The sequence below is a fragment of the Dipodomys spectabilis genome, unplaced genomic scaffold, assembly GCF_019054845.1.
Source record: "Dipodomys spectabilis isolate Male_0828 unplaced genomic scaffold, ASM1905484v1 ptg000241l, whole genome shotgun sequence".
Lineage (NCBI taxonomy): Eukaryota > Metazoa > Chordata > Mammalia > Rodentia > Heteromyidae > Dipodomys > Dipodomys spectabilis.
The window spans coordinates 1,842,251-1,859,316 of record NW_024870918.1 but is presented as its reverse complement, the minus strand read 5'-3'; the positions used below and the strand labels follow the sequence as shown (position 1 = coordinate 1,859,316).

General features: G+C 34.6%; 1 protein-coding gene across 1 annotated transcript in view; it reads right to left on the bottom strand.

Annotated features, from left to right (window-relative positions):
* The window catches only part of Rfx3 (regulatory factor X3), a 227,444-nt gene that overhangs the window by 21,448 nt on the left and 188,930 nt on the right, over positions 1-17,066 (bottom strand). Inside the window, exons 10-14 of the mRNA XM_042699413.1 lie at positions 14,194-14,309; positions 13,559-13,713; positions 9,699-9,796; positions 7,537-7,686; positions 2,910-3,118 (exon numbers count right to left, since the gene is read on the bottom strand). Coding sequence (XP_042555347.1) covers positions 2,910-3,118; positions 7,537-7,686; positions 9,699-9,796; positions 13,559-13,713; positions 14,194-14,309 — 728 coding nt within the window. The remainder of the gene's footprint in view (positions 1-2,909; positions 3,119-7,536; positions 7,687-9,698; positions 9,797-13,558; positions 13,714-14,193; positions 14,310-17,066) is intronic.

Genomic DNA, 17,066 nt, shown 5'->3' with positions numbered 1-17,066 from the left:
TAGTGATTGATTTTCCCGTTCCCCCTCTCCCTGGACCATTCCTCTTAACCTTTGAATGTTAGCATTCAAAGCAAGGTTAAGGAAGAAGAGAACTCCATTTGGTGCACTGTAAACAGACTGCATTTTCAGCAATCTATCAACAGCTTCTTAGCGCATGATTCTCTGCCACTTTACCCCTACAGTTCTGTGCACATAAATATGTACACAGATTTTCAGAAATTAGAGATTAGCTATCTATTTTCAGAATATGAAAGAGCCGTATCTGTAACTGCCATATTTACAATGACATTTACAAATTTACAAATTTTGGCATTTAAAATGCCAGAAATTTTGAAAGTACTCAAGTCCTATTTTTCTGATATTTGTGAACATAGCTTCCATTACTCAATCTGTTCTTATGCCTCAATAAATAACACTTTGGAGAGTACAGGGACTTACATTTCTAAGCTATTGACTTGGCCTACCAGCAGGAGGTATGCATCTGTTTTGAAAGTACCTTTCCTCTGTGGCCCTCAACTGTATGCCTTCAAGTCTTTTTGAAATGAAAATAATAACTATAATAGTGTCTAATAATCACAAGGCAATTATCTCCAACTCAGGGAGGACAGAGGGCAGGCAAGTGATGATCTACTGGGTTTGTACATCTGCAGAGAACAAGAAATACAAGTAGGTAATTTTCTCTCTTTTCAGGATACCTGCAACCGATCTCTGTGAAGGCTTCAGGGTCTGTATTTTTGAAATCATCTCAACTAAATATAGGGCAAGAAAGTCTCACAGGAAGAAATAAAGGCACCACAGAAAACAATAGAAAGGGAAGGAAAAAAAAGAAAACCTGCTTGTTTTTTTTCTGCTGCAGAGGATGGATGGATTTTGCCTTGGGTCATAAGTTTTAGAGAAGACAAGTAGCATTATTTTTCTTTCATCTGTCATTCATGGGGTGCATACATTGTTTATATTATTTTTTCTGGGAAAAATTTTGATGACTAAAGTATTGGCTTCTGAGCAAATAAAGTATCAGGAATCCTCTTAGGAAATATTCCCAGATTAGAATTTTGAATCGTATTAGCACAGGATCTCCTTTGAAAATATTGTGATAATGCTTTTTAACTCTCCCCCTTAAAGTGAGGGAAAATGTAACATTTCTTGTCAACTTGTCTCTCACGAACACCCAGACCCAAACCTGGCACTGACTTCACCGAAGCACTAGTGGGCCACAGAGTCAGCATCTTAATAAGGCATTTCTCAAATCTCATGAGCTAAAGGTATAAAACAGATGAGAGGAAAACAGAAGAGAAACAGAAGTGAAACACTACTAAAGAAGTGCCAGGCTTTTAACCACTGTTTTTTAATGCTTGGCTATATAACAGAAAGCTGTTTTGAGAACTTGGGATAATTTAATTGTTAACTCAAAATAGACAATGGAATTGACACCAGTACTTCAGTTTAAAAAAAATGAGAATTTGGGCCAAATCAGTTGAGCAAGAGTGCTTTTATTATATTTACCGAGAGACTAACCTTCCTCATAACTGAGTCCAAAGACTCACCACCAATGTGGAGTATTATCCACAGTCAGCTAGAGGCATTATCTTATGGTAATTACTTTCAACAAATTAGTGTACGACTTGCGACTACATCGGATCTAAATAAGGGGCTGCCTATACTGCTTATGTAGATACAGCCATTAGGCTCGTGTCAGAGGAGCTAGCTTTATCTGAAGAAGTAAATTCATAAACTCTTATGAGAACAAATGTCAGGGCAAAAAAAACATAACTTATCTAACTTATCTAATGAAATAATTTCATCCTGTATATATATATATACATATATATATATATATAATACATACACACATATATATATATACATATATATATATATATGTATATATATGTTCCCCAACACAGGTCATAAAAATGCTCTTTCAATCCTTGTAGAAGAACTTTACTCTAGAGCTCATCCTAATATTTTCTATCATATGTCACATAATCAGAAAACCTTTTCCCTTCTGGGTTGCTTCTATGCTTATAAAAATATAAATTTCTATCTATAGAATTTTAGTCAAAAAGTGATTCATATTGTTAATAAGCTATGCTGCTGTCTACTAGATTATTGGCCATGCATCAGAATCACTGGGAAGAGTTTGTGTTGTCGTCTTTTTTTTCTTTTCTCTTTAGGAAACCAAACTTCAAATTCCTAATCTTGATTACAGGCATTCCTCTAACCATTTTTATTCAGTGGGTCTTAAGTACATTCTAAGTGCCGCTTAATGTTGGAGTATTAATTCTGATATCTGATTTGCAGCATGTTTGAAAACAATTGTAACCTGACCAAATGAAGAAATTAACTAGCTGCCTCTGGGGATGCATCAGAATAACCCAGAGGATTTAAAAACAGATTGCCAAGTCTTCCTTCATAGAGTCTGCTTTAGGTACAGTTGGGGAGGAGCCTAACAATTTGCATTTGTAACATATGTCCAAGTGACAGTGACGCTACTGGTCCGGGGACCAGCTCTGAGGATCAATGCAGAAGAGAACAAAAGAACAATATTAACATCTTACAGAGAAGCCTCAGCAAGGCCTGAACAAAAGGAAGGACTGTATCTCTTTGCTGCAGGCTTCTGAACACACTATCTACACTAGAACCCGAGAAATGCTCATTGGAAGACTTCTGGGGGTTCAAGCAAGAGAATTTTTTCTTTGCTAGCAGAGAGTTGCTTTCCCAAAGAGTCCTGATTCATTCATACAAGGCTGGAATCTTTAAGATGGCCGGAGAGAGTTACAACTGGGGTTCCACAAATTCTGAACTCACTCACTTCTTGGTCCTAAAGCTCACGTGGGCTCACGTGCATGCTCACACGCGCGCACACACACACACACGCACGTGCGTGCGTGCGAGGGTGAGGGGAATACCTGTAGAAAGACCATTTTAGCAAGAACTGCCGGGCAGCTTTGGGGAAGCTGGGCCTTCCTTCGTAGGGCTTCAGTGCTTGCATCATCACGTTGTCCAGCCACGCGGCCCACTGCTCCAGCGTGCTCTGCTGCTGAAGGGTCATTTTGAAATCTGTCTCGAGTCTCTGAACCATGCTGTCATCACACTGGCACACCCAGGAAGCTTGCTCCTAGGAGAGGCCACAGAAAGCAAGGGAGGAGTTCAACCACATTGTCTTTTTCAGCTAGTGCCAACCCACAGACAAGATGCATGATAGGAAACGGACTCATTGCCTTACTCATGTAACTGTAACCCCTCTGTACAGTATCTTTACAGTAAAAAATAGATTCAATTGGCTAAATGGGATCCCCCAAGATGAAACCAAAATCAAAGAGTGAATGGCCCTGTGTAGAAGCCATTTAAGTTTACGGGCTAGAGACAGGTTTATCAATGCTATCACAAGGTTTATCAAAGCTAAGCTACAAATGTAAATGAATTCACACAACTGAATAAATATAAACATGCTACTGGCCAAGTTTTGATTACTAGGTTTTCCTTTCGGTCTGGTTGGGAATGAAAATAGGAACTTTGAAAGTTACTTCTTAGAGGTTGCCGTAAGTTTCATGATTTTTTTTTTCCAATGTTATGTTTTACTTTTAAATTAAAAGAAAGAACATCTATTCTCTCAAGGCCAAAATGTCTTTATTTGGTATTATAATATTTGACTGACAACCAGAAGACATGGATCTTATTCTAGTTCTTAACTAAAACAAACTGACCTCAAGCAACTAAAAATTTGATCTCTGTAGGCTTCAGTTTCTCTGGGCATAAAATTAGATAAGTGAAATTTAACAAGAATTTTTAAACTTGGTTCACTATGTCCAGATAACTTTTCAAGATGGGATTCTTGAAAGCAACATCCAGAAAAACTCTCAACTCTACATGCAAATCACTGAATATGTTTACATTTTCCTGAAAATAATGTCCATAGCTTTTCTTCTATATGTTCTTATAGGACAACTTCTTTTCAAATTTGTAACTTTGACTTGACAAATTTCTGATCTTCATTTTTCTAGACTATCTCTTGCTCCTATAAACTTTACCTTTTTCAGGGTCATTTCAAACAAAATGCCCAAAGTCAATTTATTTCCCCAGGGAAACCTCTTCTTTATTTTATCTAATAAATCATAAATTATAAATTATACATCATAAGTTATTCCATGTTTTACATATCACTCATAAAAATTTTAAATAAAAAATGATTATGGAGAAAACTGAGCACAGAGATACGGAAAAAGGAACAAAATATTAATAGCTAAAATGGTAACAGTATATGCACAGAGCTAAATATGCATACGAATACCCTTTAACATTTCACATTCTCATAAAAATGTGTACCAATGAATATAACATTTTCACATGCTACATTATGCATATGTATCATTTAGAATATTTTGTTATATATTCACAATATATCTACACATATGCTAAACTCTTAGAAATTTATAATATTTAAATATATTTTAATTAAGAGGATCATATCATACATTCTCTTAGATATTATGCCTAATTTAATGATACTCAATTATGCTGGAAAATGTGGAGCTACATTTTCTGCTCAATGAATGAATTTTATTTCATTGTATACATTAATATTTACAGAGGTAGTTCCATACAATAAGAAGTTTGTTTTAACTTTTACAAGCAAAAATTAGTGATGTTATAACAATATTTTGCTTACTTTCCAACTTATTTTTATGATTGATTTATATAAGAGGAATATAGTTAAGACAGTTTACTTATGGTGTAAAATAATTCCCAGAAATATTTTATCAAGTTAAGAGTCCAAGATTGCCCACAGTAAGGAATTGTAAGAATCAAGAAAGTTACTGGAAAAGTTTATCCTTCCATCAAATCTGGTCATTCTTTCTCATGATAGGAAACACATACAATGAACATCTTAACATTCATGTGTATATAGTTCAATGGTGTTAACTACATGTACCTTGTTATGCAACATGTCTCTAGAGCTTTTCATCTTGCAGAACTAAAATACACTCCCCATTATAGTGGAGCTGTGGCTCAAGCGATAGAGCACTAGCCCTGAGCAAAAAAATGCTTGGGAAAATTGCCCATAAAATAAAAACAAACACACCTCTGAGAAGTAAATGTAGGGTGAAATGAAACACTTGCCACTGTGTTTATGATTCAAAGAAGAAAGGAAAAAGTTTCAAGAGGGCAGATGCTAAACCCTATAGGGTTCAGCATTAATGACTGTCATAAAGGTGCAGAAAAACTTGATAAAACTTAGTAAGAGAAAACTAAGTTGCTGGGTAGAGAGTAGCTAAATAAGAGCAGACACACAGCTGACCATTTATAAGATATTTTCAAGGTTAGTGTTTACTAGAGAAGAGTTCATTAGTATACATATTTGATGGGACTGTAGACAAATCCACATATAAAAACATTGCTACTACAACTCATAAAACATTAATGACCTTCTCAGAGGTCATTACAAATCATTCTTTTTTTTAATTTAATTTTTTTTGTCAAGGTGATGTACAGAGGGGCCACAGTTACACATGTAAGGTAGTGAGTACATTTCTTGCCGAATATTGTTATTCTCATACATATTTTCTATTACTGATCTTAATTTACTTTTAGAAACTAGAAGGGGTCTTATTAGTGTGAATTCAAAATTTCTTCATCTTTAAAACATTTAAAATGAGGATTTGAAATACATATTAGAGTGCAGATTTTAAGGCAATATAAACAATATTATCAGTAAATTAGTTCATGTAATTAATTGAAATACTTAAAATAGATGGCTTTCCAAACCTGTGACAGTTTGCTCTTGTACAGACTAAGCTTTGGTAACTGTTTATGTATATAGGTGTGTTTGTAGACATAGATAAATAGATAGATAGATAGATAGATAGATAGATAGATAGATAGCTAAGATAGATGATGGATGAAAAAAATTCTTTTTTTTTTTGAAATTTTCATGCTATTTTAATGACTATAGTGGCAACATTTGATAGACTTTATTGGAAGGAATTTACATTTTTATGAATGTAATTACAAAGCATTTAAGCTTTAGCACTATTTTTGTTTTTTGTTTTTTTGAAAAAATATTTCTATATTAAAAATCAGTCTGAGAACTTTTCCTTTCCCTAAAACAAATTCTACACCTTGTATATGTGCTGCTTCCAAGCTCTGTAATCAATCAGTGCTGGGAAACTAAATATCTACTTTCTGTCTGTCTGTCTCTGTCTATGTATGTATGAATATATTATATATAATTTCATAAAGATATATAAAATTTCATATAAAGAGAAGCATTCTGCATGTGATCCTTTGTAGTCAGCATCTTTCACTTAGCATTTTCCAAGGTTGTAGTATGATCTAAAGCTTTATTTCTTTTCATTGTCCAATAACAGAGTACTGTGTAGATAACACCACCTATCAAAACAGTTATGGATATCTTAGGTTGTTTCCACTGCTAATTTGAATAATGATGCTATAAAACAGCTAAGTATCTGGGTGCTGCTGGCTCACACCTGTAATCCAATAAATTACTCTCCCCACACAGCAAAAAAAAAAAAAAAAAAAGCCAATTATCCACCAGAAAACCAGAAGTGGCTCTGTGGCTCAAGAGGTAGAACACTGTCTTTGAACTGAAGAGTTGAAACCCCACAACCACCACCAACAACAATAAAACACACATCTAAGTACAGGTTGAACATCTTTAATCTGAAAATCCAAAATCTGAAATGCTTCAAATCACTAAAACTTTTGAGCAAAAGTTTTAGGTTTTAGGACATTTCAGATTTGGGTGTTAGGGATAATCATAGAAAAAGTCTATTTAATACCAAAAATCTCAAGAACTCCAAAGTAAGAAACATTTCTAGTCCCAAACATTTTTGGATAAGAGTTACAAGTATGTAGAACTGGATGTTTCCAGTTCTCTTAGGTATATTTAAGAGAGTTGAATTGCTCAGTCATATGGTAACTCTATGTTTATAGAATGCTAAAGTAATATTCTTAAATTAGCTATTTTGAAAGTGTACTTTAAAGTACAAGAATAATTTACCCACCAGTTTACAAAGTATTGTTTTTCACTTGATCTGCTAAAGTAGCCAAAATTACTATACCCAATTCTTTTCAAGGGAACAAACATTTCCCAGGGATATATGATAAACTTTCTTAGTTCTTTCAAGATGGGTTACTATAATAACGAAAATATCTCTGTGCTTGATACGGTACAAATTATTAAATCTGTAAATAATAATCTAAGACAACTGTTAGAAGGTGGAAAAGATAGCACAGAGTAGTTAATAAGCAAGTTCCGCAAGATTCAACACATATTAAATAAAAGCGTAATTTCCTGCCTTACTTCAGCGACTGTGCTCTTCATTATCCTTTAATTATGCAGTAAACTGGTGACCTATTGTGCTGCCTGCTTTGAGTGTATCTCAGTAGGCTTTAATCACACTCACAAAAGATACAGTGGAGGGCTAAGGAGCGGCTCAAGCAGTGAAATGTGAGGCCGAGTTCACTCTAGTTCCTCAGTTTACAAAGACAAAGTAACGACATTGGACAGAGTACCTGGACATTGGCGAAGTCAACACGGTTGAGGTCATTGAGCATCTGGTTGATCTGGGAAGTGTTCTGAAGCACTGCTCGGGCTGCCTGGGCCAGGTGATTGAGCGATGTGTATCTTCGCAGAGTCTGGGCAAAGGCACTTACAGCGGCAACCTGTGGAGAAAACCAAGTCAACAGGGAAGTATTTTTCTTCCAGTAAATGAAACCACTGTGTAATAATCTTCTCTTCCTTGTCAAACTTAAAGTGCTTCTCTTTAGCTCTTATTTCACATTGGTTTGGTAAGAGAGTTACTTGAAAATTGTGGAACTTAAATCTCTTTAATCAGGGATTACTTTCTTTCTGAGCATACTGAGGTCAAGACTGAAACTCACACATTATTTGACATCAGAGTATAACATTAATTAAGCCAGTATTGAAAGTATCTCCTCCACACACACACACTCACACACACACACACACACACACACACAAAGACTTTGTCTAGGCAAATACAAAATAAATTAGCATTCATTTCTTTTAATATATCTTTTTTATTGTAAAGATGAGTAAGGTAATGAGTCTATTTCCTATGGAGCACTGTTACCCCCTCCTTTGTGTTTCCCCTACCATCCCTTCCTTGCCACCTCCCCAACTCCGACTCACCCCTCCCCCCTTGCCCCATGCCCGAAGTTGTAAAGTTCGTTTTCAACATTGTGTCTTGTACTTATTTCTTGTTTTAATTCTTTTTATGACAGTTAGGAACTAGGAAAATAAAAACATTTGTTCTTATTTGAGAAAGCAAATTATGTCATAGTTTTTAACTGGATTAAAAAAAAATACCTTTTAGACCACTATCGTTCAGATTCATCTTAAAGATTTACAACAAGTTGGATGATTTTAGGGTAAAACTAGAGAATTCGTAGTTTTTGATGGGTAATAAATTTATCAGAGATAAACATGCAGAAATTTTAATTTCTTTTTGAATGGGCTAATCATGAAATTTCCACTTGCCTCTTTTCATCCTCCTTTGTGCTCTATCCAAGAGACTAACCAGAATGGAATCTATTAACCCTCTCCTTTACCCTCTATCTTCCAAGGGGGTTGGACAATTATAACCACTGCTAGGAGCTGGAGGATATGAAGAAATAGTGTTCAAACTATTATTTTCCAAAACTCTAGTCTTCACTTACACACACACACACACACACACACACACACACACACACACACACACACACATTTTTCTTTTCTAAATGCTATCATGCTCCTGGGGAGGCTGTAAGCAAAAGAGAGGATTCAGGATTCTTAATGGCATGGATTTGCTTTTAACCCTTTAGACTTAAGAGGTGTTAAGGATTTCCCATTATTGTTAGCCCTTAGATGCTTAATCATTCCTCCTCCTTTTTTTTTTTTTTTAAACTCTGTTCACACCTTTGGAAATAAACTGTCTTCAACAATGCCTTCCATTGGAATATAGCATTTGTTTCTTTCTGGGATTCTGAAAAGTATAGTTTATGTTGAAATATATCAAAACAATGAAAAAAAGATGGTATTATACACACACAACACTGTTACACACACAGTAGAGCTAGTGCTTCTAACCTTCTAAAAATGTTAAACTACTATATTTGCTATTGCAAATATTCCTATAGATCTGCAAACTTTTTATGTATATATAAGAAGCAAGTAGCAGGCAAGTCAGCTTGTTCAGTAATAGAATAGTTTCACAGGCAAAGAATGATCTACACTGATAGTGAGATGCTTAAGGACTATACGCAACTTGGAGAAATGCTTGCATATCCTCAAAAAACAATATTTCATGTAGTTTTCCACTTTGTGGTTTATAATAATCTAGTACATGCTACATGCCAAATATAGGGTTAATATCTCATATATATTAGCATGTTTAATTGTCAAAATCATCTTATTAAACACATATTATCCTTTAAAAAGACTATAGCTGGCTCAAGGTTATAAAAGTGGTAAGATTTAAACTCAGATACTTTGATCTCTATCCCAACAGTAGCTGTTGATTGAGGGTGAAATTGCGTGTGTGTGTGTGTGTGTGTGTGTGTGTGTAAATAATATGCTACATTGCTAACATACACTGAGCTATTATGCGATAATTGTTGACTTGAAGAAATGTCTTTTTAAATGGAAAAAAGAAGCAAACTATGAAGTATACCTTGGTTTGTATCATTCTCTGTGGAATATTGTTCATGGCATTGGAAAGCCAACCTTCAAGGCTTTTTGCAAAATTTCGAATGGCTTGGGTCAAGGCACCTAAATGATAAACAATAAAAGGAGAGCAAAAAGAGAAAGAAACCAAAGATCATTAATGTTTATGCCGGAATAAGGGGAAAACATGCACATAACTATATCTTATACAGTGCAGAAGAGAATTTAGTGTTCTCATTTACAAAACTTTATTATTCCCAATGTCTTACAGCATCAGAGAGTTAAGGACCTTTGGTCTTTTAAAGCTATTTTCTTTCCAGATACTTATGACACTTTGTTGGGAATAAAAATATACAATTGGCTTTGTTTACAGCAACATATACCAGTTGTGAATATACTTAAGGAATTTTTCTACTTTGGAATAACTTTCTTCTCATTAATAGCTTTGTGCTTACAGGCTAAACATTTTTTAAAATAAATTCTTCACTTTGATTTCTTAATCTAGTTCCATATCTTCAGTTAAAAAGAAAGATAGCACAGTTCCCCCCCCACACATGTAGCTACTTATACTAGAGCCCGTGAATCAAAGTATATCTTTCTTGTTGAAGTAAAAAATAAAATTGTTCAACAGGAAAAATCTAAATCACTGTTTTCCACCTTACTTGGTAGCTAGAGATAAAAGATCAGTGTGCTGAAACTGCTGCCACAGACATCAATGTTCCTAAACTAGTCCTACCATGGTCCATGTTATGATCTTCACCTAAAACAGGGGTAAGCCCCATGAAGAGCACTGTATGGTGGTCGTACCATGCTCGCAAGTATATCTTCAGTTACTACTGATAACTGTGACTATTTTACAGCAAGGAATCTGCTTATTGATAGTGCTCAACAACTCAGTCCTTGGTATTTTACATGCTACATGCCCATGGCTGCATACATATTTGTTAATAAGTATTTGAAGCACCCACAGCATAAAATTCATCTCTGTAGGTTCACTACAATGTGGTAGATGTAAAAAATATATATATATACTCTATTATAAGAAACAATGAAGCTACAATTTTTTGGCCAACTGCTCCCAAGAATAAAATATTAATGATAAATTATTTGTTTTCCTTTCTGTGCTCAAGTGAGTCTGACATGCTTCTCTGTAACTTTTGTCCAAACAAGTTTTAGAAGTAATTTAGCTTACTCATGTTATTTGCAAAGGATATAAATTTTACTGCTAAGTTTGTTAACTGGATAAATGATAGAAAAGATTCAAATGGTCTAATAATCATTAGAATAAAACATTTAGGTAAACTCTTAGCCATGAAAATTGGACATGCTGAATCAGAATTTCTTGAGAACAAATCTTTTGAAGTCTCCAAAACTTCCCATTTTAGCCATAAAAGAAAAAAGAAAGAAAATATCTTTCTGTTGTGCTATGTACTCGAACCATGGAGCGCAGGCATGGATGGAAATGAAAAAGAGTGAAAAAAATTAACACTTTTGAAGCTCAGTAACAGTTTGATCAAGATTCCATTTGCTAATCTATATATTCCATTTTTTCTATTATTACTTAATTTGAAAACCCTTCAAGAACCTAAATATTAAAAATGTCAATATGGACTTTGTTCTACCTAGACAAATTATGCAAAGGAGATTTTTTAAAATAAAAGAATATATTATACATATTAATTAATTAATTACATGTTTTTAACTTTTTTTTGCACTAAAGGATATTCTGGGCCACATTTAACTATATTCCTAATTGTCCCTTTTGGTATTATGAGTTAAGTTCTTATATCGTACTTCACACTTAATTTTTTTTTCACTTTCAGATACATGTATTTTAGAATATAGTAACTTCAAGCTGACTTTAAATTAGTGTGATGTGCAAACTTCTTTTTTGCTAAAAAAAGCAATCCCATCTGGACAGAAACTGGTAGAGTGAAGTACTAGTAGACAGGAAAATACAATTTTAAAAAATAAAATTAAGTTTTCTCTCTCTCTAGGCATTCATGTAAGATCAAAATTGTGCAGATCGACTCTGACAACTTCTAAATACTCGTAAATGGATGGTTTGGAAGTTGAAAATGATTCCACAGCTGACTTGCCTCAACCTGCTCAATATTAGTATTAAAATGCATGCAACCCAATGATAGCTATCTGCACTGATTTTATGCTGCATTTTATGTAAGCCTCATTGTGGAGTGGGGAATTAAGTTTCCAATTTTCCTTGCAATTCAAAGATATAAACTTGAGTTTTGTGCTGAATGTAGAGACAAATTACCTGACAAAAACACTGCTTTACAAATTAAAATTTACAAAAGACAAAGAGCAAGTGTATTTTGTACTTCAAATTCTGAGACTTAAAGTCAAGGAAAACTGATACATTTAAAACAAGGAAACAGTTAATGGTTCAGAAGTTAAAGTTTTATGATGCTAATACAAAAGCCAAAGAATTCAGAATTGTTTAATGAATATTGATGCTGTTGATTTGCCTCAAAAAAGAAAGACCTCGCTGACATCTCTTCTTGTGTCTCATGAGAAGACACATATTGGTGGCAAAATGTCATAGGATAATGAGTTACCCTATGCAACTCCTTTTAAACATCTCTAGCGATGATCACTCAGTGTGAACAGGGAACAAGGGGTAACAAGGAAAATCAGATTCTGGAACATAAACCAGTAGAGAATTTGCATAAAGAAAATTTCCATGATGAAATCATTTTTCATCAATATTTAGTCAGGGAACTTAGTACAGATCAACAGGAGAGGAACACACTAGCAATTCTAGTTTCAAGACAATGTCAGCAGGAATTCCTTTGTTTTCACTTATTGCTCCATAAATGTTGTTTTCATCAAAATCATATGTAAATGTGTATAAGCCTATACTTAAGGCAGTGGGAATATATAACAAATGATAAATTCTGCTGTCATCAGTTGTATTTAGAAAAAAAAAAGGTATAAATTTACAGATGTTAATTAACCCCTTCCTCTTCTACTAAACCCTGTTTATATATTCTCTGGAATAATTTAGCAGAATTATGTGAATAGTCTATTTGAAGTATATACTTGTCAATTTCACAAGGTAAAAGGCTGATTTTTATTTTATTAGTGTTAATGTCAAAAATAAAACTATTCTGTTTCCTTAATTTCACTAGTTAGTCTGAATTCATACAGATGTGGGTGCCAGATAGTTTCAACTATTTTTTTTAACAATATTTACAGTAGCAGTTTATAGTGATAGCTAGAAGGTAGCTTTAAAAGCACCATCAATTAAAAAGGAAATTTAAGCTATGCGATTCCCATTTGCTTCATAGTAGGGATATAATATTTGTATAGTTATCTAGACCTTTCTGTCAACATGTCAGGAAACCATTACTGCTAATGGAAACAGAATTTGTCATTCTTAACGTGATATTGGTGCCAAAGTAAATGGTTTCATAAATTAATCCAACTCTACTGGAAACCAATAAAAATTCCTCTTAAATCAAAAGCAACCATGCAAAAAGTGGGCTGCATTATAGAACTTCTGAATAGATGAAAAGGACCTAGGGCTTGGTTAATTTTTTCATGGTTGACTAACTTAGGAGTGTTCCTGCAATTAATTCATTGGGGCTCTCAGATATGTAGGTTGGATATTTTATTATTCAAAAAGAAACTGGAAGACTGGAATACAGGTCATTTCTTCACTTTACTATGTATGTATATTTTTTTCCTCTAGGCTGATCTCATACAATATTCTAAGTTGCGTGTGTTCTACTTGACAAAATTTAAATGAAGTTAGGATCATTCCAGATTGTCACCGTCACTTCCCAAAACTTTTCTGGGCGGTATTATGAGAACAAAAGCATCCATAGTCGTCTGCATTTAACTTACTAGGAATAGGTCTAAGGACGTCGGGGATGAGAATCTCCACCAAAGCCTGGTACATCCCATGGTCACAGTTACACATCCATTTCAGGATAGACTCATGTTTGCACAGAGTTATCAGCTTTGCTTTCGGAAGTCGACTTTCTATTTCACTCAGATTGCTGGTGTGAATAAATGTAGCAAATGAATAGATGGCAAATGAGGATAAAAAAGAAAATGGACTTTAAAAATAGTTTATCAAAGATTATTGAGATTAGACTACACCACCATTGCACTGGTGCCAAATGGCTGGATATATATGTATATATATATAAACATATATATATATATAAAACACTCCCCCAGAGCTGCTTAGGCACATTTCTATTTTCTGATGGTCTGAAAAGGCAGATATGATAAGTCATTCCATGAAGGTGAAATAGCTGGACTGTACTCCCCCAAATCAATAAAATGGGAGCTTTATATACACTGAAACCTCAAGAGAGCAGTTTGTGGTTTACGTCTAGGATGGCCAAAGTTATCAGTCTCCTCACAGTAATGTTATCAGGTAAGGTTCACAACTGGTATACATATCTCTAGTGTACTAGCTAGGACATCTACTCAGCCATGAAAATCCATTGGAAAAGTATATTGATTCTGACCTTGATTCAGTAATGGTAGTGCCATCAGTTGGAGTCGAGGGAGAATAGCGCCAGAATGTTTGCCATAATTTTTCTATCAGGCTAAATTGAAGATTCACAACAACATCCAATATTGCCTAAAAAACAAATGGTCAAATCATAACACTTCTTGTACTTTCCCTAATTTTCTTACTTTACCACCAGCTGTTCTTTCTTAATGGATCATTTATATTTCCTTCTCAATGAGTCATGCTATTTGCTCTTTCTCTTCTACTAGAATTGCCTGATGCTTCTGTTATACCCTAGTCCCTTTTGTCTACGGAGTCCTACAACATGGGCACTATAAAATGTGATACATCATAAGGGTATGCAAGACCTAGTAAGAAACAAAGGATATGAATGGACTATAATTCGCTTATGTTGTTTGCATGTTGCAATGAGAGCATAGAAAAAGGGAAATTTACTATTTTCCCGAGCATGTGCATGTGAACATGCCAACACCATGACATCACAATATCTTAGTAATAAAATGTTGAGGATAAATAATAATTTGTATGCAGTATTTTCTCAAAATTTTGGCAAGGATTTATTTTAGAATAACTGGAGAAAGTAGAAAAAAATAAAACAGAGGGGAAACACTTCTTATTGCCCATGCAACAAATGGGAACAAAAACTCCCATAGCATTTTCTTGTTGCAACAAAAAAACCCCTACATTTTAAAAACTCAGTAAGAAACATAGAAAAGTACTTAATAATATGTCCAGACTGTTTTCATGTAGAATTATAATATACTGCATTTCAGACTGATAGTAAAAAAAATAACTAAAACTAACTAAGCTTTGTTCTCATTGCTTACATATTAAAATGATGCCAAACTGTATTTTAGTGACTTATAAATAGAATAAAGTTAATATTTGGTAAAAGTATAATGAAAATGTACTTGATTACTTCCATTTCTAATGATATTAAACTGTCTCTTCAACATAGAAAGAGAGACATGTTTTCTGGCTCATGCCTATAATCCTAGCTATTAAGAGTCTGAGAACATCTAGGCCAGATTACAAAGAAAAGTGTATAAGACCCCTTTCTCAATCTCTAGCTAAGTGTAATAGGCATGCGCCTTTCACCCCAAATCTATGTGGGAAGCTTGAGCTTGGGAGGGTAGCTGTTCTAGGGTAGCCTGGGCAAAAAATCTACAAGATTCTATGTCAACAGAAAGAATGAATGCAATGGTATGCAGGATGACAGATCTTCTTACAAAAAGAAACCTTAAGCAGGGAAATCATGGTTCTGGTAGGAAGTAAAACTTAGCACAGAAGGTGGGCTGGAGGCTTGACCCAAGTAGAGTACTCACCTAGCAAACCTCAGTACTACCAAAGGCAAACCAAACAAAAACAAACTAAGTGTTGTAATAACTAGTATGCACTTTGTTCAGTATTTCCTTGGTAACACTTAACATCTCAATGATTCAGGAAGAAAAAGATTCAAAATGAATCAATCATTCATATTTTTATAGTGCTTATATTGCAAAATGGTAATACATAACATTAAATTGTGAAAGTAAGTTTTAACTTATTTGTATTGCTCCCATGTGAAAATTAGAGGATTATTTGACATTTTGTGTTAAAAGTTATCAACATTAAAAAAATAAAAAAGCCAGATCAGTATCACCTCCTAATATTCCCCAGGGGCACAAGTCATGGGAGCCAATGATGATGAAATTTCATGTAATTAAAATCACTTGTGGATCATAAGCTAACGAAATGAATAAAATGGAACTAAATTTTCTAACGGAAGTAGAGACTGGATAGAAAAAGGAAGAACAAAGAACAACTCTGTAAAGATTAAGCAGGCTAAAGTCTATTCTTTTCACAATGGTTTCCATTCTTCCCCTCACTTTCACCTTTCTTTCTTTCTTTTTTTAGTAATTATATTTAAGAAATATAAATTGAGAGCTTATACCAAAAATTTCAAACTAATTAAATCCATGGAAGTGCTGCACCGAAGAAATGTGAATTTCATTTGGTAGATGACACCCTAAAAAAAAAAATCTTCAATTTCTAACACTCTATGTATCACTTTTCTTCTCTATTTTCATCCTATTCTTCCCTCCCATTCCATACGTCTCTTTGGTTACCTACTGCTTTCTTTCTGCCTCTACAGCTGTTGACATTCTATTCACACCACAGCAAGAAGGCGACATAGAAGACTGAATCACTTCCCTTTGGGCTGGGTGAAACTGACAGGCCAAGGGCGCAGGTCTGAAGAGTGTGAAAGTACTTGTGAGGCAGATTGAGAGAGGACTGAGTTAACCTTGCTAAGGCTGTGGACTTGATTATCAAAGAGTATTCTGATCATTCAGAGACAGAGGTAGTCAGTATAAGATGTTTGATGGCATCAACAACTGAGAAGTAAGAGGACAGGTAAAAAGAATCCCATCAAGATCTACAAATTGCCGGGTGCTGGTGGTTCACTTCTATAATCCTAGCTACTCAGGAGGCTGTGATCTGAGGATCACAGTTCAAAGTCAGTCCATGTCAGGAAAGTTTGTGAGACTCTTATCTCCAATTAAGCTCCAGAAAATTGGAAGTGGTGCTGTGGCTAAACGGAGTAGAGCTCTAGCTTTGAGCTGAAAAGCTCAGGGACTGCGCCCAGGCCCAGGCCTTGGACCAGAGTTCATGCCCCACGACCAACAACAACAATAAAAAAAACCCAATAACCAACCAACTAAACAAAAAGTTTTACAAAATTCACAGAGCGCAGAAACAAACCCAGGACAATCTAGAATTCCAGTGAGTATTTTAGGTAATGAGAACCATAACTTCATATTTCCAGTTTGTGCCACAAGTATAGATCTGGTCCCAAGTCTGAGATAAGCCTAATTCAGACATTAG